General features: G+C 34.8%; 1 protein-coding gene across 2 annotated transcripts in view; it reads left to right on the top strand.

Moving 5' to 3' along the window:
• The window catches only part of LOC121427614 (AP-2 complex subunit mu), a 31,194-nt gene extending 6,436 nt beyond the window's left edge, over positions 1–24,758 (top strand). For both annotated transcript variants that reach the window (XM_041624104.1, XM_041624105.1), the window contains exons 4-11: positions 3,061–3,143; positions 3,726–3,861; positions 13,407–13,542; positions 14,428–14,544; positions 16,713–16,848; positions 17,698–17,795; positions 18,276–18,387; positions 18,867–24,758. In XM_041624104.1, coding sequence (XP_041480038.1) covers positions 3,061–3,143; positions 3,726–3,861; positions 13,407–13,542; positions 14,428–14,544; positions 16,713–16,848; positions 17,698–17,795; positions 18,276–18,387; positions 18,867–19,001 — 953 coding nt within the window. In that variant the 3' untranslated portion in view covers positions 19,002–24,758. The remainder of the gene's footprint in view (positions 1–3,060; positions 3,144–3,725; positions 3,862–13,406; positions 13,543–14,427; positions 14,545–16,712; positions 16,849–17,697; positions 17,796–18,275; positions 18,388–18,866) is intronic.
• Positions 24,759–26,552: the final 1,794 nt, after the last annotated feature.

Below are 26,552 nucleotides of genomic sequence, written 5' to 3'. Positions count from 1 at the left end.
CAAGGTCAAAGATCAATGAACTTTGGCCATGTTGGGGGTATTTGCTAAATTACCATCATAACTCTGTAAGTGTATTGGTCTAGTTCATAAAACTTTGACATAAGAGTAATCAAGTATCACTGAACATCTCATGCGAATTTCAGGTCACATGACCAAGGTTAAAGGTCATTTAAGGTCAATGAACTTTGGCCATTTTGGAGGTAATTGCTAGATTATTGTCAAAACTTTCAAAGTTTAGAGATATAGTTCATAAAATGTGGACATATGGGTAATCAAGTATCACTGACAAGTCTTGGGTCGCATGATCACGGGAAAATGTCACTAATTGTCAATGAAAATAGTATTGTATCATACAGGGTTCCTACGGTCATGGAAAATCCTGGAAAAAATTGTGGTCCTGGAAAGTCAGGAAAAAGTCAGGGAATTGCATTTACCTCATGGCTATAGCAGATTTATGTTTTGTCTTGTCTCGCAAAGTTCTCTCATACTTAATTATCACACTCTGCTATTATAGTTGGTGTTCATAGTTTCCATTTTCCCAGTTTTGTGACATCCCAAATTCTACAGTGGAAATCTGAAAGGGTGTGGCGTCCCTTGCCTCCACAGAGCTTTCACTATAATTGCAGTGTTACTTAGTTGCCAGTACTACTGCTATATGATTTGTTCCCTGGGTAATAGTGCTAGCAAGGTTGAAATAACATTTAATAAAAAAAAAATTGTATATACATGTATAACACAGCCACAATCCACATTCCTCACTCAAAATACTCATGGCCATGAATAAATTGACTGCTCCTGACATTAAATTTGGACAACCAAACTGCAGAATATTTCATCTTATTTGCAATGATATAAGATGCCATCAGTCAATGTATTTTTAATATGTCACATTTTGTAACCAGTTTTGCGTTCTTGTTGCTTTTAGAGAATTTATATTTCAAGTTTTGTACAATTTTACTCAACATTCATGGCAATTAGTTGACATATCAAGTCACAACTGATCAAGCACTTCCAGCATGGCTTTCAGAACACAACACATTCAAAAGGTTCTGAATCTCTTAAAGTTACACAAGATGTTTCAATCGCTATTTTAGCGTCAAATAATGTGTCCTCTCTGGAAAAGTTACTTGAAAATTAAGTTTAATGATATACCAAATTAGGCATCAAATGTCCAATTTTCAGGATATCCTCATTATTTTTGGAGCAAATAGAGAAATACACTTGTTAATTTAGCTGGTGTCCTCAAGTTCTATTACAAATGGCCTCATTTTTTGTAATGTAGAGTGAAATGCAGCACTATCTTGAGAATTTTAGGATGAGGATGTCTTTGTTAGCCTCTTTTCATGTCACCTCATTGTAAAACTTAAATGTCACTCTTTTGTAATAATTGGCTCATGTTTGACGTATGTAAAGTGTTTCATCTTCATATAATTCAGGGTTCCCCCAGAAATTTGAAAACAGAATTCCTTGACTTATGAGGAAGTTTTTTCGTAAAGGTGAATTCAGGATCCTAATTTCAATATGCCTGGAAAATTTGACATTTACATCTATTGTATAGTTCACTTTTGTGACAAGATCTGCATGCTATGCTCTGAAAATTTATAAATAGTTCATGGAAATCTGTTAGTTCAAGGGGAATCCAACCCAAATAAAAACTTGTTTTTATGAGGAAAAGAAAAATCAGACAATTTGATAGGTGAAAGTTTGAACAATATTGGACAAACAACAAGAAAGTTATGAATTTTTAAAAGTTGTAAATATTGGTAATCACTATACCCATGAAGACTTCAAATTGGCCGCATATAGGATGTCATAGTGATGTAAGGCAAGGACTACTCTTCCATGTACTCTAATACATATTATGGCTAAAATGACATTTTTCCCAAAAGTTTTATTTCAAATTATATTTTTCTTTCATGAGGACATAAAACAACATGCTGCCTGTGTTATATTTAGATCACTGTCCCAGGGGAGTTGGTACTTAGGAGAAAACCACAAATCCCTGATAATAAAGTACATGGCCTATGAGAAAGTTGTCCTTGCCCCTTGTCATAATTTACTTACTCAGTTGCCAATTTGAAATCTACATAGTATTAGTGATCTCAATTTTAAAGCAGCTATAACTTTCTTATTGCTTGTTCGATTTCTTTCAAACTTTCACCATTCTGTTTAATCTATTTTTCTCCTGGCCAACACAACATTTTATGGCCATGGCTGGATTCCCCTTTCAAGAAATTACATGAGTTTGTGTTCAAGACAATTTTGAATCTTGATGTTGGTGAAACAAATATGGTACTTTACCCTGGTCAGAAACAGACCATATACCAATGATAATACATGTACATGTGATGAGTAAGGTAGTGGGTGGAATGGATGGCTGTGAGGGGAGGTTATGGAGGCCATCATAATGTGTCTGATTTTGGAAACCGTGCCAGAAAGCAAGCCATGGAAAGCAGCAATTTAGTCATGGAAAGTCATGGAAAAGTCATGGAAAAGTCATGGAATTCTGTTTTCAAATTTCTGTGGGAACCCTGATCATATATGGCTTGTGTGTTTTTGTGAATAATTATTTTATAGTAGTTTTCAAAGTCGGCACTGCTGCTATATTGAAGCGTGTAATGTATGTGAGACTGCCAGTGTCATTCCACTTGTTTGTAAGTTTTCACTTGCTACATGTAGGCTGCAAGTTTTGTCAGTCTTTTGTCATAGCTGGCGCTGTTAATGATGCAGCATGAAAAGTATGAATAGAGACTTGGGACAATACACCTATACGTACGATCCCATACTCAGTTGTGCTGCATCAGAAATAGCGCCAGCTAAGAAAATCTGACGACGCTTGTAGTCTAGCAAGTGAAAGCTTACCCAAAAAAAGCCAGCTTAATTTTCAATGATTGTGGAATAGCAAAGGTATTTCTCATTGTTAGATGTTTTCTGCCCTTTGCATATCGAAGGACAATGTATAGGCCTACTGCATTGTGACACTAACATTAATTTGTAATTTTGTCTCGTTATTTCTTTGGCCAAAAAATGATAATGACCATTTTGTTGCCTTTTCCTCAGAAATCCTTGACTATGGCTATCCACAGAACACAGACACAGGAATCCTAAAGACTTATATCACACAACAAGGAGTCAAGTCATCGGTAAGCTAAACTTGTTTTAAGAGAAATACATACCTTAAAGCCTCACTTTCCATGAAGGCATCAGTATAATGAATGGTTCATTGATAATACCCCCCTCCCCCATTGACAGTGCATTGTTTCAAGCTTGAGGTAAAGCTCCAATGTCAAACTAATGTTGCTCAGATGTTATCAAATCAGTCGATCAATCAATCAATCAATCGGAAATGTATATTTGATTCCAAATGTTTGTGATACCCAGGCCTGTTTTATGTTATAAACAGGATTCACATTTTATTATTAGTTGTCTTATGTGGACTTGTTAATAATGTATCCAACTTGTTTATGTTCTGTTATTATTTTTTTTCAGCAAGGTATTTCCTTGCCTTTTTTACATTTTATATTGCATTATCTGTAAATAAATTAATTGAATTGAATTGAAATACCTTGGACCCGAGACACTAACATATACATTTAGTTGGCAATCGTAAAATGGCAATGACCAATTAACATTATTGTTGCATGTCCTTGTTGCTCTATAATACTCATTATCAACCAATCACAATCATTGTTTTAAATGATCACAAATATTTGTGTTACCCATAGAGCAAAGAGGAGCAAGCACAGATCACCAATCAAGTAACGGGACAGATTGGATGGAGGCGAGAAGGTATTAAGTATCGTCGGAATGAACTATTTCTTGATGTGCTAGAGGATGTCAATCTACTCATGTCCCCACAAGGTAGGAATGTAATATCATATTTCTAGCAGATTTGTTCTAAATTGGAGGCTTCTCAATTTTCTAGTGAATTTGTATTTAAATTCTTTTTTATATGCTCGTCCTAGATCAGGCGTATTATGGTATCATGCTCGGTGTCCATCCGTCTGTCTGTCCATTAACTTTTCCTTGTAAACGGGATAATTCCAGTTTGGCTCAACCTAGGCTCATATAATTTGGTGTGTATGATACAAGCATGGATCTCAGGAAGCCTATTGATTTTAAGGTCCAAAGGTCAAGGTCACAGTGACATGCTTTCATCTTACCCTTTTGAAGTCCTTGTTAATGTGATAAATTTACCGGTAGTTGAACTTAACCTAGGCTCATATAATTTGGTGTGTATGATACTAGCATAGATCCTAGGAATTCTATTGTATTTGAGGTCAGAAGGTCAAAGGTGAAGTCGCCACCTTCCACTTTTCTTGCCTAACCAATAACTCAATTTTCCGCCTTTCAGGCGGGCGTATTATGTGCTCGCCTTAGGGTCACTCTATGAATGTACACTTTCATGATGAATTTTTGGTTATAAAACAAAAGAAATGAAAATGTCTCTACCTAACAGAGAAAATCTGGCTTTGTTTGGGTAAAAAGAGAGCCACGTCACCCACTTTGTCCCTATTTTGGTATTGGGGTTAATCCTGTCTGTACTTAATGTTTGGGTACTTTTGCAATTTCTGTATCTTTGATAACCTCGCAGTGTTGCTCTTTTAGCCCTCTATCTTTCCATGTTTTTAGCCCTCTATCTTTCCATGTTTTTAGCCCTCTATCTTTCCATGTTTTTAGCCCTCTATCTTTCCATGTTTTTAGCCCTCCATCTTTCCATGTTTTTATCCCTCTATCTTTCCATGTTTTTATCCCTCTATCTTTCCATGTTTTTAGCCCTCTATCTTTCCATGTTTTTAGCCCTCCATCTTTCCATGTTTTTATCCCTCTATCTTTCCATGTTTTTATCCCTCTATCTTTCCATGTTTTTAGCCCTCTATCTTTCCATGTTTTTATCCCTCTATCTTTCCATGTTTTTATCCCTCTATCTTTCCATGTTTTTAGCCCTCCATCTTTCCATGTTTTTAGCCCTCTATCTTTCCATGTTTTTAGCCCTCTATCTTTCCATGTTTTTAGCCCTCTATCTTTCCATGTTTTTATCCCTCTATCTTTCCATGTTTTTATCCCTCTATCTTTCCATGATTTTAGCCCTCTATCTTTCCATGTTTTTAGCCCTCTATCTTTCCATGTTTTTAGCCCTCTATCTTTCCATGTTTTTAGCCCTCTATCTTTCCATGTTTTTAGCCCTCCATCTTTCCATGTTTTTAGCCCTCTATCTTTCCATGTTTTTAGCCCTCTATCTTTCCATGATTTTAGCCCTCTATCTTTCCATGATTTTAGCCCTCTATCTTTCCATGTTTTTATCCCTCTATCTTTCCATGTTTTTAGCCCTCCATCTTTCCATGTTTTTAGCCCTCTATCTTTCCATGTTTTTAGCCCTCTATCTTTCCATGTTTTTATCCCTCTATCTTTCCATGTTTTTAGCCCTCTATCTTTCCATGTTTTTAGCCCTCTATCTTTCCATGATTTTAGCCCTCTATCTTTCCATGTTTTTATCCCTCTATCTTTCCATGTTTTTATCCCTCTATCTTTCCATGATTTTAGCCCTCTATCTTTCCATGTTTTTAGCCCTCTATCTTTCCATGTTTTTAGCCCTCTATCTTTCCATGTTTTTAGCCCTCCATCTTTCCATGTTTTTAGCCCTCTATCTTTCCATGTTTTTAGCCCTCTATCTTTCCATGTTTTTAGCCCTCTATCTTTCCATGTTTTTAGCCCTCTATCTTTCCATGTTTTTAGCCCTCTATCTTTCCATGTTTTTAGCCCTCTATCTTTCCATGTTTTTATCCCTCTATCTTTCCATGTTTTTAGCCCTCCATCTTTCCATGTTTTTAGCCCTCTATCTTTCCATGTTTTTAGCCCTCTATCTTTCCATGTTTTTAGCCCTCTATCTTTCCATGTTTTTAGCCCTCTATCTTTCCATGTTTTTATCCCTCTATCTTTCCATGTTTTTAGCCCTCCATCTTTCCATGTTTTTATCCCTCTATCTTTCCATGATTTTAGCCCTCTATCTTTCCATGTTTTTATCCCTCTATCTTTCCATGTTTTTAGCCCTCCATCTTTCCATGTTTTTAGCCCTCTATCTTTCCATGTTTTTAGCCCTCTATCTTTCCATGTTTTTAGCCCTCTATCTTTCCATGTTTTTAGCCCTCCATCTTTCCATGTTTTTAGCCCTCTATCTTTCCATGTTTTTAGCCCTCTATCTTTCCATGTTTTTAGCCCTCTATCTTTCCATGTTTTTATCCCTCTATCTTTCCATGTTTTTAGCCCTCTATCTTTCCATGTTTTTAGCCCTCTATCTTTCCATGTTTTTAGCCCTCTATCTTTCCATGTTTTTAGCCCTCCATCTTTCCATGTTTTTAGCCCTCCATCTTTCCATGTTTTTAGCCCTCTATCTTTCCATGTTTTTAGCCCTCTATCTTTCCATGTTTTTAGCCCTCTATCTTTCCATGATTTTAGCCCTCTATCTTTCCATGATTTTATCCCTCTATCTTTCCATGTTTTTAGCCCTCTATCTTTCCATGTTTTTAGCCCTCTATCTTTCCATGTTTTTAGCCCTCCATCTTTCCATGTTTTTAGCCCTCTATCTTTCCATGTTTTTAGCCCTCTATCTTTCCATGTTTTTAGCCCTCTATCTTTCCATGTTTTTATCCCTCTATCTTTCCATGTTTTTAGCCCTCTATCTTTCCATGTTTTTAGCCCTCTATCTTTCCATGTTTTTAGCCCTCTATCTTTCCATGTTTTTAGCCCTCCATCTTTCCATGTTTTTAGCCCTCCATCTTTCCATGTTTTTAGCCCTCTATCTTTCCATGTTTTTAGCCCTCTATCTTTCCATGTTTTTATCCCTCTATTTTTCCATGATTTTAGCCCTCTATCTTTCCATGATTTTAGCCCTCTATCTTTCCATGTTTTTAGCCCTCTATCTTTCCATGTTTTTAGCCCTCTATCTTTCCATGTTTTTAGCCCTCTATCTTTCCATGTTTTTAGCCCTCCATCTTTCCATGTTTTTAGCCCTCTATCTTTCCATGTTTTTATCCCTCTATCTTTCCATGTTTTTAGCCCTCTATCTTTCCATGTTTTTATCCCTCTATCTTTCCATGATTTTAGCCCTCTATCTTTCCATGTTTTTAGCCCTCTATCTTTCCATGTTTTTAGCCCTCTATCTTTCCATGTTTTTAGCCCTCTATCTTTCCATGTTTTTAGCCCTCCATCTTTCCATGTTTTTATCCCTCTATCTTTCCATGTTTTTAGCCCTCTATCTTTCCATGTTTTTAGCCCTCTATCTTTCCATGTTTTTAGCCCTCTATCTTTCCATGTTTTTATCCCTCTATCTTTCCATGTTTTTATCCCTCTATCTTTCCATGTTTTTAGCCCTCTATCTTTCCATGTTTTTAGCCCTCTATCTTTCCATGTTTTTAGCCCTCTATCTTTCCATGTTTTTATCCCTCTATCTTTCCATGTTTTTAGCCCTCTATCTTTCCATGTTTTTAGCCCTCTATCTTTCCATGTTTTTAGCCCTCTATCTTTCCATGTTTTTAGCCCTCTATCTTTCCATGTTTTTAGCCCTCCATCTTTCCATGTTTTTAGCCCTCTATCTTTCCATGTTTTTAGCCCTCTATCTTTCCATGTTTTTAGCCCTCTATCTTTCCATGTTTTTAGCCCTCCATCTTTCCATGTTTTTAGCCCTCTATCTTTCCATGTTTTTAGCCCTCTATCTTTCCATGTTTTTATCCCTCTATCTTTCCATGTTTTTATCCCTCTATCTTTCCATGATTTTAGCCCTCTATCTTTCCATGTTTTTAGCCCTCTATCTTTCCATGTTTTTAGCCCTCTATCTTTCCATGTTTTTAGCCCTCTATCTTTCCATGTTTTTAGCCCTCCATCTTTCCATGTTTTTAGCCCTCTATCTTTCCATGTTTTTAGCCCTCTATCTTTCCATGTTTTTATCCCTCTATCTTTCCATGATATTAGCCCTCTATCTTTCCATGTTTTTATCCCTCTATCTTTCCATGTTTTTAGCCCTCTATCTTTCCATGATTTTATCCCTCTATCTTTCCATGTTTTTATCCCTCTATCTTTCCATGTTTTTATCCCTCTATCTTTCCATGTTTTTAGCCCTCTATCTTTCCATGTTTTTAGCCCTCCATCTTTCCATGTTTTTAGCCCTCTATCTTTCCATGTTTTTAGCCCTCTATCTTTCCATGTTTTTAGCCCTCTATCTTTCCATGTTTTTAGCCCTCCATCTTTCCATGTTTTTAGCCCTCTATCTTTCCATGTTTTTAGCCCTCTATCTTTCCATGTTTTTATCCCTCTATCTTTCCATGATATTAGCCCTCTATCTTTCCATGTTTTTATCCCTCTATCTTTCCATGTTTTTAGCCCTCTATCTTTCCATGTTTTTATCCCTCTATCTTTCCATGTTTTTATCCCTCTATCTTTCCATGTTTTTATCCCTCTATCTTTCCATGTTTTTAGCCCTCTATCTTTCCATGTTTTTAGCCCTCCATCTTTCCATGTTTTTAGCCCTCTATCTTTCCATGATTTTAGCCCTCTATCTTTCCATGTTTTTATCCCTCTATCTTTCCATGTTTTTATCCCTCTATCTTTCCATGATTTTATCCCTCTATCTTTCCATGTTTTTATCCCTCTATCTTTCCATGTTTTTAGCCCTCTATCTTTCCATGTTTTTAGCCCTCCATCTTTCCATGTTTTTATCCCTCTATCTTTCCATGTTTTTAGCCCTCTATCTTTCCATGTTTTTAGCCCTCTATCTTTCCATGTTTTTAGCCCTCTATCTTTCCATGTTTTTATCCCTCTATCTTTCCATGTTTTTATCCCTCTATCTTTCCATGTTTTTAGCCCTCTATCTTTCCATGTTTTTATCCCTCTATCTTTCCATGATTTTAGCCCTCTATCTTTCCATGTTTTTATCCCTCTATCTTTCCATGTTTTTAGCCCTCTATCTTTCCATGTTTTTAGCCCTCTATCTTTCCATGTTTTTATCCCTCTATCTTTCCATGTTTTTAGCCCTCTATCTTTCCATGTTTTTAGCCCTCTATCTTTCCATGTTTTTAGCCCTCTATCTTTCCATGTTTTTAGCCCTCTATCTTTCCATGTTTTTAGCCCTCTATCTTTCCATGTTTTTAGCCCTCTATCTTTCCATGTTTTTATCCCTCTATCTTTCCATGTTTTTATCCCTCTATCTTTCCATGTTTTTATCCCTCTATCTTTCCATGTTTTTAGCCCTCTATCTTTCCATGTTTTTAGCCCTCTATCTTTCCATGTTTTTAGCCCTCTATCTTTCCATGTTTTTAGCCCTCTATCTTTCCATGTTTTTATCCCTCTATCTTTCCATGTTTTTAGCCCTCTATCTTTCCATGTTTTTAGCCCTCTATCTTTCCATGTTTTTATCCCTCTATCTTTCCATGATTTTAGCCCTCTATCTTTCCATGTTTTTAGCCCTCTATCTTTCCATGTTTTTATCCCTCTATCTTTCCATGATTTTAGCCCTTATCTTTCCATGATTTTAGCCCTCTATCTTTCCATGATTTTAGCCCTCTATCTTTCCATGATTTTAGCCCTCTATCTTTCCGTGATTTTATCCCTCTATCTTTCCATGTTTTTATCCCTCTATCTTTCCATGTTTTTATCCCTCTATCTTTCCATGTTTTTAGCCCTCTATCTTTCCATGTTTTTAGCCCTCTATCTTTCCATGTTTTTATCCCTCTATCTTTCCATGTTTTTAGCCCTCTATCTTTCCATGTTTTTAGCCCTCTATCTTTCCATGTTTTTAGCCCTCTATCTTTCCATGTTTTTATCCCTCTATCTTTCCATGTTTTTATCCCTCTATCTTTCCATGATTTTATCCCTCTATCTTTCCATGTTTTTATCCCTCTATCTTTCCATGTTTTTAGCCCTCCATCTTTCCATGTTTTTAGCCCTCTATCTTTCCATGTTTTTATCCCTCTATCTTTCCATGTTTTTAGCCCTCTATCTTTCCATGTTTTTAGCCCTCCATCTTTCCATGTTTTTAGCCCTCTATCTTTCCATGTTTTTATCCCTCTATCTTTCCATGTTTTTATCCCTCTATCTTTCCATGTTTTTAGCCCTCTATCTTTCCATGTTTTTAGCCCTCTATCTTTCCATGTTTTTATCCCTCTATCTTTCCATGATTTTAGCCCTCTATCTTTCCATGTTTTTAGCCCTCTATCTTTCCATGTTTTTATCCCTCTATCTTTCCATGATTTTATCCCTCTATCTTTCCATGTTTTTAGCCCTCTATCTTTCCATGTTTTTAGCCCTCTATCTTTCCATGTTTTTAGCCCTCTATCTTTCCATGTTTTTATCCCTCTATCTTTCCATGTTTTTATCCCTCTATCTTTCCATGTTTTTAGCCCTCTATCTTTCCATGTTTTTAGCCCTCTATCTTTCCATGTTTTTATCCCTCTATCTTTCCATGTTTTTAGCCCTCTATCTTTCCATGTTTTTAGCCCTCTATCTTTCCATGTTTTTATCCCTCTATCTTTCCATGTTTTTAGCCCTCTATCTTTCCATGTTTTTAGCCCTCTATCTTTCCATGTTTTTATCCCTCTATCTTTCCATGTTTTTATCCCTCTATCTTTCCATGTTTTTAGCCCTCTATCTTTCCATGTTTTTAGCCCTCTATCTTTCCATGTTTTTAGCCCTCTATCTTTCCATGTTTTTATCCCTCTATCTTTCCATGTTTTTAGCCCTCTATCTTTCCATGTTTTTAGCCCTCTATCTTTCCATGTTTTTATCCCTCTATCTTTCCATGTTTTTAGCCCTCTATCTTTCCATGTTTTTAGCCCTCTATCTTTCCATGTTTTTATCCCTCTATCTTTCCATGTTTTTATCCCTCTATCTTTCCATGTTTTTAGCCCTCTATCTTTCCATGTTTTTAGCCCTCTATCTTTCCATGATTTTAGCCCTCTATCTTTCCATGTTTTTAGCCCTCTATCTTTCCATGTTTTTATCCCTCTATCTTTCCATGTTTTTAGCCCTCTATCTTTCCATGTTTTTAGCCCTCTATCTTTCCATGATTTTAGCCCTCTATCTTTCCATGTTTTTAGCCCTCTATCTTTCCATGTTTTTATCCCTCTATCTTTCCATGTTTTTAGCCCTCTATCTTTCCATGTTTTTAGCCCTCTATCTTTCCATGTTTTTATCCCTCTATCTTTCCATGTTTTTAGCCCTCTATCTTTCCATGTTTTTAGCCCTCTATCTTTCCATGATTTTAGCCCTCTATCTTTCCATGTTTTTAGCCCTCTATCTTTCCATGTTTTTAGCCCTCTATCTTTCCATGTTTTTAGCCCTCTATCTTTCCATGTTTTTATCCCTCTATCTTTCCATGTTTTTAGCCCTCTATCTTTCCATGTTTTTAGCCCTCTATCTTTCCATGTTTTTAGCCCTCTATCTTTCCATGTTTTTAGCCCTCTATCTTTCCATGTTTTTAGCCCTCTATCTTTCCATGATTTTAGCCCCTATCTTTCCATTTGTCTCACTGTTATAAGTTTTTTTTATTAGTGAAATAATGGGGGATCATGAACTTAGTTTTATAACCCATCCTTTTTTTTCCTTCTTCATTTTCCAAATTAGACAACATTTCTTGATGAATCGCTTCCTAGGCATTAACCTTCAACTCATAATTCAAGGCTCGACATTACCGGTGGCCCGGGGCCACCAAAAATTCATCTCGGGCAACCATTATTGAAAAAATGTTAAGTTTTGGTGGCCCGAATCGGGCAACCAATAATTTTCAAAGTAGCGCAATTTTTCTCCCGATTTTGAATGCATTTATCAACTTTCTACAGTTCAAATTGCAATCCGATCCGTCATGCGCCTTTTTTGTTAATCTACACACAAATACACACACACAAAGATTGCATAGTCATGACAGTATGTAGGCCTATACCGCTGGCATACAGTAACTATTATTCAGCCGGCCGCGCCGGCTGTCTGGCTGAGCTTTGCATGCATGAAACCACTGCAGCTAGCTGTGCGATAGCAGACTATTCAGACTCAGGGAGCTGCGATACGAAATGTTACTGCCAAGAAATCTTCCCCAGAACTTTGAAAATCTACGTCAAAGTTACATTTTGCACCAATGAAATGCCCTTCTACAGTCCATATTACTGAAACCTGATTATTTAAAAGCATTAAAAGGAGGAATTATGACCTCTCTTTTGACTCAAAAAGACCGATTTCCAAATGCATTAATACACATAAAACACAGAGGTGAGTACATCACAGTCCCACATGTGCATTTGTATGTATGTTGATACTTGGTTTATTTCGAAGCTGTGTCTCTTCTAGCCAAAAATAAATAGACAGCTTCTTTCTTTCTTGTTTATAAATGACTTCTTAAACCACTCTTAAGGAAGTAAATACTTTGGAAAGGCATTACATTGATATGAAATGTGATTTTTTTCCATCATTTTGTCAAATATAAGGAAGGAATTTTCTCATTTTTTCCCAGATAACTTTTGCCGTTTTCTTATTTCCCCCCCCCCTTTTTTTTACAGTGATTAAACCATTTATACCCCTTCCCATTGAATATGCCTGATTAAAGAACATGTTTCTACTGAATAATATCAATATTAAATTTTTTCCCCATTTTTTGATAATTTTGTCCTATTCATTTTTCTTACATTTTCATTTGTTTTTTTCTCAATTTTTTTCCTGTTCTTTGTTTTTTCTTTCATCATTTTTTCTTTTGTTTTATTTCACTTAGATCTATTCATTTTTACAATTTTTGTTTTCTTTTTTCAATACATTGTATACTATTCTAAAAATTATTTTTGTTTATTTCCCCCTTTTACACATTGTTCTAATTCTGCAGCATATTTTTCTGTGATTTTCTCCTGCTATAATATGCTGGAAAAGAGAAAATAAACTGGATTTGGGGCCTGCATAATCTAGGTTTTACGATCAAAAAGGAGGAAAGGAAAAATCATTTTTTTGTAATCTATCTGAGTTTGCTACATGCACTATTTATTTACTTTACCATTATGAGTGTGTGTCTATACTGAGATTAAAAGTCCACACAACCTGGGAACAATACAATTCTTTTATTCTCTTTCAATCATTTTTCATAGTTACAATGATGGAACAATTTATATACTATCACAAGATAAGCAAGTAAAATAACAGCAAGCACGATTTACATACAAGATAAAGAATAGTGGTACGTGGTATAGTGACTGCAAAATATTTCAGTTTGTTTTATTCATTTTTAATTAATGTTTTTCTTTATATTTTTCGGGCCACCAAACTTTACTCATGGGCCACCAAAAAAAATTATTTGAAGGTTTTGGTGGCCCGAACGGGCCACCACCAAAAAAAGTTAATGTGGAGCCTTGCATAAATCATTTAATGATTTTGTCTTTCAGGTCAAGTATTAAGCGCTCATGTTGCAGGTCGTGTTGTGATGAAGAGTTATCTAAGTGGGATGCCAGAGTGTAAGTTTGGCATGAATGACAAGATCACACTTGACAGACAAGGAAAGGGAGATGATCCAGCAAAAAGGTATTAATCTCCTGTTAAAGTTTTACTATCCATGAATAGCTAAAGTTTTGCAAATAATTTACATGTGAGGATGGGTTTTTGGTGATGCTAATTACTCTATGTGCAATACATGTAGTACAACAACAATCCAGATGCTCTACATGTATCTAAGCCTGAGTCGAATTGTCAAATCGATTTTAAAATTGGTATTGGATCGATGTCATCGAGCATTGGCCAGTGCAGATTTTGCAAAATCGGTGCATAGAAAAAAAAATTGACAGCGTGATCAAAGGAAAGAAATGAGGCCGTTTCGTTTGGTACACACAACAAAATAAACAGTAACGTCTAACTTATCTACTACTCACTTGGTTTATATTCCCCCCAAATGAGACCTTTTGTGTAATTATGATGCCTATTCACCATTAATTTGAAGTTTATTTTGATCCTAGTTCGAGTCTCGTTCGTCTGTCCGTGCATGATGAATTAATGAATGGAATTTATCGTCATCGATCGTGCATGTGCACAGTGCTAATGAAAGTTGGCACAAATATCAATCTTGGGGTAAAAACATACAAGGTGTAGTAAATGGGTGCCCGGTAGGGTGAAATTCCTTGAATACTTGATGCGCCCGATCAGGGTAGCCGTGCTAAAGCCAGGGTAATAGAAACATTTGTATTAAGCGCTATATAAATGTTGCATATAATTATTATTATTAAGATTCATTTTCTAAATGTTTTGGGGAAACTGTATTACCATGGTATTACCATAGGGCAGGGGGATTATTCACCTTCAGTGATATTTTTTTTTACTTTCAGGTTGGTGTATTCGAAAGTACTTTGTTTTTGTTTTACTTTTCGTCATTATATAACCTGTAAACTCTTGTCTTTCTCTATGTTCATTTTTCAGCAAATCGTCTATTGCCATTGATGATTGCACATTCCATCAGTGTGTGAAGCTCAGCAAGTTTGAATCAGAACGTAGTATTAGTTTCATACCTCCTGATGGCCAATTTGAACTCATGAAGTAAGTATCCACTTCACATCTTAAAAGAGACTACTTGAAAATAAAACGTTTCCCATTTTATGATAGGTGATCATACCAGGTTGGGTCTATTTTGGTAACATATCTTTTAAAGGACAAGTCCACCCCAACAAAAACTTGATTTGAATAAAAAGAGAAAAATTCAACAAGCATAACACTGAAAATTTCATCAAAATTGGATGTAAAATAGGAAAGTTATGGCATTTTAAAGTTTCGCTTATTTTCAACAAAATAGTTATGTGAACGAGCCAGTTACATCCAAATGAGAGAGCTGATGACATCACTCACTATTTCTTTTGTATTTTATTATGTGAAATATTTTTATTTTCTCGTCATTGTCATGTGAAATGAAGTTTCATTCCTCCTTGAACACGTGTAATTCCATTATTTTAACATTTTGTGCTTTAGGCAGTGAGGTCCTAATCATCAAATTCGTAAAAATTGAAATATTGTTTAATTCAAACAATAAAAAACAAAAGAAATGGTGACGTCATCGACTCTCTCATTTGGATGTAACTGGCTCGTTCATATAACTATTTTGTTGAAAATAAGCGAAACTTTGAAATGTCATAACTTTCTTATTTAAACATCCGATTTTGATGAAATTTTCAGCATTGTGCTTGTCTGATTTTTCTCTATTGATTCAAATCAACATTTTTCTGAAGTGGACTTGACCTTTAACAACATGAGGAATGGATAATGCTATCAATTGATCAGTAACATGTCATTTAGATGTTAGCATCACTTGCAATACAGATGACAAGTAACATGTTGTTTAGATGTTATCATCACTTGCAATACATAGCAACAGATAACAAGTAACATTTTGTTTAGATGTTATCATCACTTGCAATACATAGCAACAGATGACAAGTAACATGTTGTTTAGATGTTATCATCACTTGAAATACCAAGCAACAGGTGATGAGCAACGTCATTTAGATGTTATCATCACTTCAATTCAATTTATTTATTTCATTTTCAACATTTATTTCATTTTCACTTGCATTATATAGCAACAGATGACCAGTAACATGTCATTTAGATGTTATCATCACTTGCTATACATTGCAACAGGTGACGAGTAACGTCATTTAGATGTTATCATCACTTGCAATACATAGCAACAGATGACCAGTAACATGTCATTTAGATGTTATCATCACTTGCAATACATAGCAACAGTTGACCAGTAACATGTTGTTTAGATGTTATCATCACTTGCTATACATTGCAATAGATGACCAGTAACATGTCATTCAGATGTTATCATCACTTGCAATACATAGCAACAGATGACCAGTAACATGTCATTCAGATGTTATCATCATTTGCTATATATTGCAACAGGTGACGAGTAACATGTCATTCAGATGTTATCATCATTTGCTATACATTGCAACAGGTGACGAGTAACATGTCATTTATATGTAAGAAATTATGAGGAATGAGATATCACAATGTAAATATCACTGCATTCTACGGTGCACGATCTGGGGTCCACCCAGTTATAACCAGTGAGACATTATTTGTTGTATGTTATCCAATCACCAATTATGATGAAACAGACCTGTGGTCTATCACCTCTGGTAGTTGATTTAATAAAAGCTCCAACAAACTTTTCTTCTAAAACTTCAACAATATTTTTTGTGATTTCAGATTTTCTCCTACTGCTAGTTACATATAAATGTGAAGTACATGTATGTATTAAATGGGTAAAATATTAAAACAGGATTAAAATTTTAAGACATTGCAAAATCAGGTGCAATATGAAAATTAATTCTCTGATTGGATTTTCCCAACTGGTGTAGAACCATTGGAAGATATTAGCTTACCCTTCAGGTTATACCATTAGAGAGATAGGAAGGACAAAGATGGAGGGACAATTAGTACCCCCACTTCTCGAAATGGATTCTCCCATCTGGTGTAAAACCATTGAAGATATTAGCTTACCCTTCAGGGTTATACCATTAGAGAGATAGGAAGGACAAAGATGGAGGGACCAGTAGTAACCCCTCTTCTCAAAATGGATTCTCCCAACTGGTGTAAAACCATTGAAGATATTAGCTTACCTTCAGGGTTATACCATTAGAGAGATAGGAAGGACAAAGATGGAGTGACTAATATTTCTAACTGGTTTCTCCCAACAGGTATAGAACGACTAAGGATATTAGCTTACCCTTCAGGGTTATACCATTAGTCAGAGAGGTAGGAAGGACAAAGATGGAGGTCAAGGTTGTGTTGAAATCTAACTTCAAACCCACGATACTCGGACAGAAAATTGAGGTATGTTTGTATCTTGTTAATGACATCACAAGTTGGCTTTGTTTTGTTTAATCCTATCTAGCTGTGAAGGGGGGTAGGCTTTTTAAGCCTTCTCTTTTTGTGTTGAATGTGTTAAGGCTTTTTAAGCCTTCTCTTTTTGTGTTGAATGTGTTACGCGAAAATATCGTTCTGCGAAGTTTCATGATTTGGGGGGAAACTTTTAAGACCAGATTTATGGCAGGGTTCATGGTTCTAAAGTTGTGCAATATTTTGTGCATATCAGACATTACATTGCTTTAAAAAACAAGATTTTGTATAACAAAATCCAATACAAAGTCTATAGATTCATGAATGTATCATTACTTATACTGATTAAAAGCAATTGATTTAATGTGATTTTTACTGATATATTGTTGCCAGCCCTTTCGATTAAAAAAACAATAATACATATCAACTTGAAAACAAAAAAAAACCTGATTAAATATTTAAGAAAAATGTTGATATCACCATGTTTGAAATATACAACTGAGTACACCTTTAATTGTTATATGTAACTGAGAATAACCAAGAAGATTCTAAGGCATACCCATGATATTCCTGACAGGTTTCACTTTGTTTAGTTTAAATGTAAGAATTATCAATGTTAATAAGAAATTCTTGATTTGCACTGGGAAATCATGTATTACATACATACATAGTCTACAAATCAACATATTAATTCAAAATTTGTTTGAAAATTTTTATCCCTCGTTATTGTTAAGTTGAAAAGTTTTGAAATTATTGAAAACTGGGTGTCAATGTGAAGGAATCATCATTCAAGCAATGATTGATTTGAATTAGATATCAAAGTATTATGGTTTTTATTAACAGGTACGTATCCCAACACCCCTTAACACCAGCGGCGTCCAGGTCATCTGTATGAAAGGAAAGGCCAAGTATAAGTCCAGTGAGAATGCTATTGTATGGAAGTGAGTCCAACTAAAATTTTTTAAAACCTGTTTTATGCCAATATAATGGCTTATTGTGAAACCTCTTTGTTTTGTTCTTATTGATGTATTATTTGTTCTTTCCGATAATTATTTCAATATTTAATTTTCAATATCATCTCTATTATCATCATTACCACTACCACCACCATCATCTTCATTATTACCATCATCCTCTTCCATAGCTGCCAAGTAGTACTGATTTTCAGTATTTAGCATTGAAAAATGAGAAGAATACTGATGGTTTCATGCAAAATACTGATTTCTAAAGTTCAGTTTTATGTTTTGTCCTATGGCATATCTTTGAAAATACTGATTTCCTTGCCAAAATACCGGTACTGATTTTCAGCTTTTAAATTACTGAAATGTACTTTGTTCAGGTTGGCGGATCTGCTCTTCCTCCTCATTCTCCTCATTAGTTTTTCATCATCTAATTCTCTTTTGATTTTAAAATCTTTTTAGAATTAAGAGGATGAGTGGCATGAAGGAATCTCAGATCAGTGCCGAGATTGAACTTCTCCCAACATCAGATAAGAAGAAATGGGCTCGTCCACCAATCTCCATGAGCTTTGAGGTAAATTCTATTTAAAACATTTGCCTCAGTTCACACAGGGCAGGGAATTAGATTCACAATCAACACAAATTAAAGAAATGCATGGTAAAGTTCAATACTCAAAGTGCAACTCAAAAGATATTTAAATTTATGCATCAATACAATTTTTCTTAGAGCAGTACACCTTACAAACTATTCATACCCTCAGCTATTCTTTCCTTAAAGCACAAAGCACTTTGGGAATTTTATTTATAGATCTTGACATGTGTATACAAAGATTGTGACCCAAGAAATGTGATGTTTTTTTTTCAATATCTAACATTTTATCCTTATTTTAGTGTTAACAAAGAGAGGTGTTACTGTATCGAGCAATCTTTTAGTGCTGGAATTAGATGAATTTTGTCAATTTTTGCCATACGAAGTATCTCTCAAAGTTCTGAAGTTTTCAATTAGAAGTGTCTCATGAAGCTTAAAGTAATGACCATCTTGTTCTCCTTCAGGTCCCGTTTGCCGCTTCTGGTCTGAAGGTACGCTACCTGAAAGTCTTTGAACCTAAACTTAACTACAGTGACCATGACGTCATCAAGTGGGTTCGCTACATCAGTAGGAATGGTCTCTATGAAACGAGGTCATGACCTGCGTGATGCAACGAAGCCACCGTGTTGTTGTGAGAGCTTGTCGTCGGAGAGGGGTCATTCTCTTTCTGGCAGGATTAGAATTTCTTTAAATGGATCCCTTCCTCTCTTAGTCCTTTAAATTGTGTTTCCTTCCAGTTTGAGGGCACCTGTAAATGCCTTTATCATCTGCAGCAATGATATGATGTTAGTGGTTTATGAATATTCATGCCATGGGTCAAATCGGGTCACTGCCTCTTATTATTATGGGATGCATTTAGAAGCCATCCTATCTAGCAAAATTAATTAACTAATTTTTCTTTTGTTTAAAAATGGCCCTTTAATTTTTTTTCTAAAAAATTATGATACATGATTCTTTCTTTGTGAGAAATTTAAATGGAGCAACACAATTGTGTGTATCCTTTAATCTGACTAAATATTTTCAATTTATGAAGGGGAGGGGTGTCGTTGAATATGTACATTTACCAATAGATTTATTTTTGACAAATTTGCTTTGCATCTTGACCTGTTACCAAACCATCAAACATTAAACATAAAAAACAGACTCTTTTAAGGATGTGCTTTGATCTTAACCTATAATTAATGGTAGTTAATAGGAACATTGGTTTCAGTTCTTATCGGCCAATTCTTGTTTTCCCATCAAGACTTGCTAGGTGCAAGAAATCTGTCAGAAAAGTGTTGGTTGAATGAGTTATGTTGTAAAGCTAACGTTTTGAATAACAGTGAATATGCCAATGCCACATGACATGTATTATACACCAATAGGTAAGATTGATTTTGATGTAGTGTTTTGTTATTGCTGTTAGGTAAATTGTACTAAATATCAAATTCTCTGATCATTCCATGGAAGTTCGAAGTAGGGGTATCTTCAAAAGAGCAAAACTGAAAGTAATTTTAGAAATAGTTGGAATGATATGATTGATTAGACATGGGAAGGGTATAATATATGTAATTTTATTTTCATCATTGTGCTGCTGTAGACGAGGTATATTTGTGAATGAGGGATATTAATCCTGAATTGTTTTATTTTACCTGGGTATTAAGCACAAAGAAATGTAGTTCACTGTTTATGTACATTGTAGCTGCATGTGCGAATCCCTATGTTCTGATTTTTACGAGTGAGGAAAATTTTATTATGGCAAAATTTATGGATCTGGTAGGGCTAGATTTCACTTTGATTTTTTTTTTCAAATGTCTATTTCTATTGATTGAATGCTCAATCTGCAAATTTGATTTCTTGATTTCTTGTCCAAGTTTCGGATTAAGGGACTGGCAGGATTATCAATGCTGTAAAACCAGATAATCTTTTATAAATGCTTTGAATTTGGTTAGTATTCCACATTTCATTCTGTGATGTTGAGTCTAACTTCATATATTGATTAATGCCATGTAATGCAACTGTTCGTTTGTAGAGCTATAGGTATGTATAAACTGCTTCATAGAGTGAAATGAGTTATGAGTGGTTTAGTGACATCAAAATGTTAAACAAATATGAGTGTCAACATGGAGCGAGTTGTTAAAAGGCTGCTAAAGAAACGAAAATGTTCTTAACAATTTTTTTTTTCATGAAGAGGATGTGGAGTGAGTTGTTCAAAATCTAGCCTTCTTGAAAAAAAATCTCCTGGGCATATGTATTGTTCATTTAGTTACTCATCATTATTCATGCCAAGTTTGAATTGGTGTCAATGTCATTCACCAGTGCCACATGTCAGCTTTTGTACAAAAATACATCCTTGTGATTTATTATCTGCAACTCCAAGCAATATGCTTTTTCCAAATTTTGGTGCTGGTAAAATTTAACTTGAGCTTGTTTGGAAGAGTGCAAGATTGATAACTACTCCAAAGTTATCTATGTAGCATTTGATACAAGGGGGGATTCACAGAAAACATTAGAAGCTTTAGTAAAATCAAATGGAACAAAAAAATATTTGACTTAAAGTTGATTATAGATATGAATCACCCTGAGATGTATCTTCATTGGAGACCAATTTAAACCATATTCATTGCAATCTTTTTGAAAGATTGGTGCCACAAAATTTACTAATTGCTAATACTTTTCTAAAAAATCTGGTTTTACAGCATTTGAATTGCATATAGCTGCCTGACATAGTAGGCTAGCTCATTAACTCCCATCGATATAGAGTGTTTTCATTTACTAACATTTATTTCATTCACATTTTATTCTGTGGTGGCTGGTTACTCTCCTGTAGGCTGTAATCACAGATAATCATTTTAGGAGCAGAAGGACATTATGTAGACATTGTATGCCAGTGTTCTTTTGCACCCAACTGCATCCCCCATACAATTGCTCAGCTTATTTGGTTGATGTGTCATAGTTTTTCATCTTTATAATATGGTGAAAACATCAACCTTTTCATTTACGGAGGCTAAGTATGGGTGATGTGGCTCAGTGGATAAGCCTCCAGACTTTGAACCACAGGGTCTGGGGTTTGAATCCCACTGCAGCACTTGCTTCCTTTGGCAATGTGTTTATCTGCATTTGCCACTCTCTACCCAGGTGTAGTAAATGGATACCTGGTAGGACTCATTCCTTGAATGCTCCAATCATCTGATAAGGGTAACCGTGCTGAAGATGGGTGTAATAGTATGTAGTACTCAGAAACATTGTACTATGTGCTTTATAAATTTAGCATATTATTACTAGTTCATTATCATTAATCTTGCGCTTTCACCTGCTCCAATCTCTGACATTGGTTACAATAAATTGCAGCAAATTCACATTCTACCCAATTGAAGAGGCTCCATTTTAATTTGTGGGATTCTTAGGCATCTATTTCGGATGAAATTGCACTAAATGCTCTTGTATTCATTCCATCTTTTCAGAAATCATTGCTACATATTAAAAAAAATGAAATTGCAACATATAACTTTTTAGAAAACATTTGTTAGTGATTTTTTTAAAATATATTTTGCTTTAAAAATTGTAAAAGAAATTTCCATACCTCTTTCCATACTTCTGAATTCAAATCAACAAGCTTAATAATGACGCAGCTGCTCAGTTTCCCTAACATGACAATATCCAAATCATTATCTTCTTAGTTTTTAATGAATTTCTTTAATACATTTACTATTAAAATTTTACCCTTAATATCTCATTAATTCTTCAAAAAATAAAAACAATGTTAAACAAGATATTAGCATCAGCTAAAGATACTTCATGATACACCAAACATTTTTTGTACATTAAAAACAAAAAATAGTCCTGAAAAGAAGCACCCAAACTGAGATGTAATCTATGATTACTTTTTGAGAAATGAATAAAAATAGAACTTAAAATATGACTTGTCAGTTGTTGGATTGCGCTAAATTGAAATAACTGGGTGTTTTTTTTAACAATGTGAAGTCTCACAGGTGTAATTGTTCAATAACTTTTTTTGCCATCATGGTGACCTTCAATGATTCTCTATGATTACAGCCAATCATTATCTTCATCTCCTTACTGAATCTTGCCGGTTCCTTCTCTCCGATACTTGGCAAGAAATGCCAAAATTTGCGGATCGGGCATTCAATCACCCTTCCATAGGAGAGTAACCACCACTGATATTTGTCCTTTTATTGCTTGTTTTGGGCCTCTTTTTTTTCTTATGTTAAAACGATGGGAGTGTTAGTCCATCCATCCAGTCCAGATTTTGACCTGTATTATTTTGAAAGAGAAAATGTATTAAACTGTTTTTGTAATTGCCTTTAGGCTTTGCTGGGTCCTGTAACACAAAGTTTAGTGATTAATCGTACACTTGATTTTCATGAATGATTGTACATTATAGTCAATGCAATTAATTAAAAAGAATATTCTACAGTGATTACTAAGATTTGTGTTATGGGCCCCAGGTCTCACAAAATGTAGCAATTGATCATACATTTGAATTTTTGTGCATTGTGATCAATGCAATTAAAAACTGTTATTTGGTACATACTAAGCTTTGTGTTATTGGGCCTAGCTGATTCCAGTAGGTAACGCTTCTCCTAATGTCAATTCTGTCAAATTGTCATTAATGAAAAGTATTATGAGACCAATAATATGTCGTGTGTTGTAGCTGGATATCTCTGGTTATCTCAAGGCATGAACAATGGAATGTAAAAAAAAAATGAAACGAAAAGTTAATAGAACAAAATCATGTTCAAGTCAAGTTGATATGTTCCGTCTCGTTATATTTCATTGATATGATTGAAAATGTTTCATGTATCATTGTTTGATATACTATTGCATTGATAATCCAGGTGATTTGTTTGTGAATCCAGTATACTTGGTAAAAAATAGAAGAAAATGCCCATCATATTTCAATATTAACATTATTCCTGTAAACCCTGGTTTGAAATGTATGAAATTCATTAGAAATATATAATATCTGATATGTAAGACAATTTGTTGAAATCTTCCTTTGTCTCATTTAGTCTTTAACTTGTTGAATCATATAAGAAATATCAATATTTTACCAATTAAATAAAATCAATTAAAATGATCATAACTCAGGAAAGTATTTACCTAGTGACAAAATTCATGTGTATCATTCATTTAGAAAGTTTGGTATTTAAACAGGAATTGTACTACTCCATTTGTGAGGAGTAAAAGGAGAAAAATGGATGGACATTTACAATTGAAAAATAAAACTGAGAATTAGAACTTATTTTCTTCCTCATGATCATGTGAATCTCAGCTTTAAATGGGAAAAAGGGATATATTTGTTTTTATGAAAACAATTGCTAGCAATTGATTGATCTATAATTGTTTTTTTTTTAGAATTAATTGAATGCCAGTGCTGCGCAATGAGATCAGTAGTGTAAGTAGTCTGCAAATTTGGTTGACTTATTTTGTATGGGAGAATATAATTTAAATTGATTTTTGCTAACATTTACATCCAACTTCTATTAGTGAGAATGCACATCATTACCAAAGTCTCTTCATATTTCTTCATGTAAGGTCATTCTCATCCAAAGGATCGTTTTGTAAAGTAAATATCTTACAGAATGGAATAAGATGCAAGATTGAGTTCTGTAAATCTATTCCATGATGTATATATAAGCATGCATTGTATTAAAAGAAAAAAAAAAGGTCTGTGAAGCTTAAATTTATATCGGGATGTTATGAAATGTTTAATACTCCATCCATATGTATAGAAGAACAGCTGTACATGGAATTTAGAGCAACAAATTTGCTGTTATCTTGTAAATTGTCAGTGGCTCTGTGCCAATAATTTTGGAAGTAACTTTATCAAGGCATGCATGTAAGTGTCAAAATAATTGCATTTCACTTTGTGTTCAACAAACCTTTTTTAAGTCTGGCATTGTAATCTGCTGCTAATCCGCACCAAAAATATATTTTTAACATATAAATATGAATGGGAACCAGAGCATCATGTTATCAAGAGTTGCTATTGATAATCCCTAAACAGGGATAGAGATCAGTGATATGGCAACCATGTTGTTTTATAAATCATCAAAACTAGAAAACTTATCACTTTGCCAGAGTTATGAAATATTCTTCTTCTGAATTATTTATAGTCTACATGTGTTGGATACTAGTGAATTAGGACAAAATGAATAGAAAATTTAAAGAATTATTTCAATATTTACTTTCTTGTGCATTTCGATATCTTCAAGATCATTTGTTTTATGGTAATCGTTATTGTTTTGTATCCTTTTCGCAGTGTATATTCCTTTGTTTATTGGCTATCATATAGTTTGTAGTTATATTGTGACTGTTTCTCAAGCAAAAATAAATCTACATCCTTATATCAATCCCAAAACAAATTCTGGTTTATTTTTTTTCCAATTTTATTCATTTGTCTGTGTGATTTGCATTCAAAACTGTGATAACCTTCAAAATATATATCAAGGCATTATTTTTCCTTCTTTCTTATCTTCTCTTTTTCTCCATTTGCAGTTTCTCCCATTTTCCTGATCTACTCTGATACTGTTTTTTTGTTGTTGGGGGGGGGGTGGTATTCATCTTTGAGTAAATCTTATTTATCCTATTAGGCTCCTTATCAAAATTCAGCACAGCATCTATTCCATTATATGCTTTTCACACTACTTTATGTCCTAAATTGGTGGGGCTAAGGGGGGGGGGTCTTAGCCCCACCAATTTCCCGGGTTAAGCTTAGCCCACTTCGTTTTCACACTACGTTTTAGCAAAGTGGGCTAGCACGGTAAATAGTACGGTACTATATGGCCCTGCAAAAAAGCAGGGTTAGCCGGCTTATTGTGGTGCTAGCACCACAATTGCGGTGCTAAGAGATGCAGTGTGAAAATGAAACAGGGCTAAGGAAAGTGGGGCTAAGCATTAACCAATCACAGAAGTCGAATTGCACGTTAATCATGCTCTGTATGGTAAAATCATCAGTATTCATGAGCTGAGGGATAGTCCAGGGTTAAGGCATTAACCACGGTTGAGCAGATAGTATGGGGTTAAGACAGTGTGAATCGAAAAAAAGATAGTATGGGGTTAAAAAAAGTATGGGGTTAAGGATAGTCTGGGGTTAAAGATAGTATGGGGTTAAGGAAATGCAATGTGAAAAGCATATTAGTTGTTTATCCTTACATTTCACTATCAGGAATGTCACTTGGTCAGAAGTTCAACTGTTTCTGTCATGAAGGAAAACAATTGACCTTTTCTATCAAAGTATTTTAGTGAACATTACAATGGCCGAAAAAAATCACTTATTTGACATTTTCAGTTGATTGCATTTGAAAGTGTTAATTTGAGGGCATTTTGGGTAGTTAAATGTTTGAAAAAATCCAGGTTTGATCATCAATGGATCCCCCAGAGAGCTTCCCTAGATCCTTAACATTTTCTGATTTTAGACCTAGTGACATACCTGCAACATAATGCAATGAAGAATGCGGGAAAAGTCCCTTTGATAAGAAGCATAGTGCCTTTATAATGGGATCCCTGCTAAAAGCTACGCTACTTTTGACAAGGTGCCTGCTTATTGGTGATTACCTAAGACATAAGAAAAAACTATTGTTATGAGGTTTTTATTATTTATTTTGGCAATGAAAATGGATAAAGAAATTGACACAATATTGCACAATGCACCAATGAAAATAACATAATATAGAATGTGTATCCAGTGGACTGCCAGGGTTGTCACACAAAGTAAACATCAAAAACCTGGTTGACAATTGGCTGGTTCATAACATTTAGAACCGGGACAATAATACATCTATTTCAATAATACGCTAATTTGCTGTTGGAATGCCTGATAATCTTATTTCTAAGTTACAAAAAGTCCAAAATTCATGTGCAAGGCTTGTCTATCATGTGTCAAAGTTCAGTTCCACTACATCTCTTCTGAAAGAGCTCTACTGGTTGCCAGTACGGCAAGAAATTTAATTCAAATTGCATTCTGTTAAATGCATATAAATCATTAATCGGCCAAGCCCCACACTACAAAACAGAATTACTCAAATTTAAAACCTAATCACATAGTCAAAGCCTGCAAAGTTCCACAGATTCCCTCTCACAAAACAAAAGCCACACTTGGTGATCGTGTACTTGTTACCCCCCCAAACTGGAAAACCCGCCTACTG

Source organism: Lytechinus variegatus, chromosome 14 (genome assembly GCF_018143015.1).
Source record: "Lytechinus variegatus isolate NC3 chromosome 14, Lvar_3.0, whole genome shotgun sequence".
NCBI classification, from domain to species: domain Eukaryota; kingdom Metazoa; phylum Echinodermata; class Echinoidea; order Temnopleuroida; family Toxopneustidae; genus Lytechinus; species Lytechinus variegatus.
This window is presented reverse-complemented; position numbering and strand designations above follow the sequence as displayed.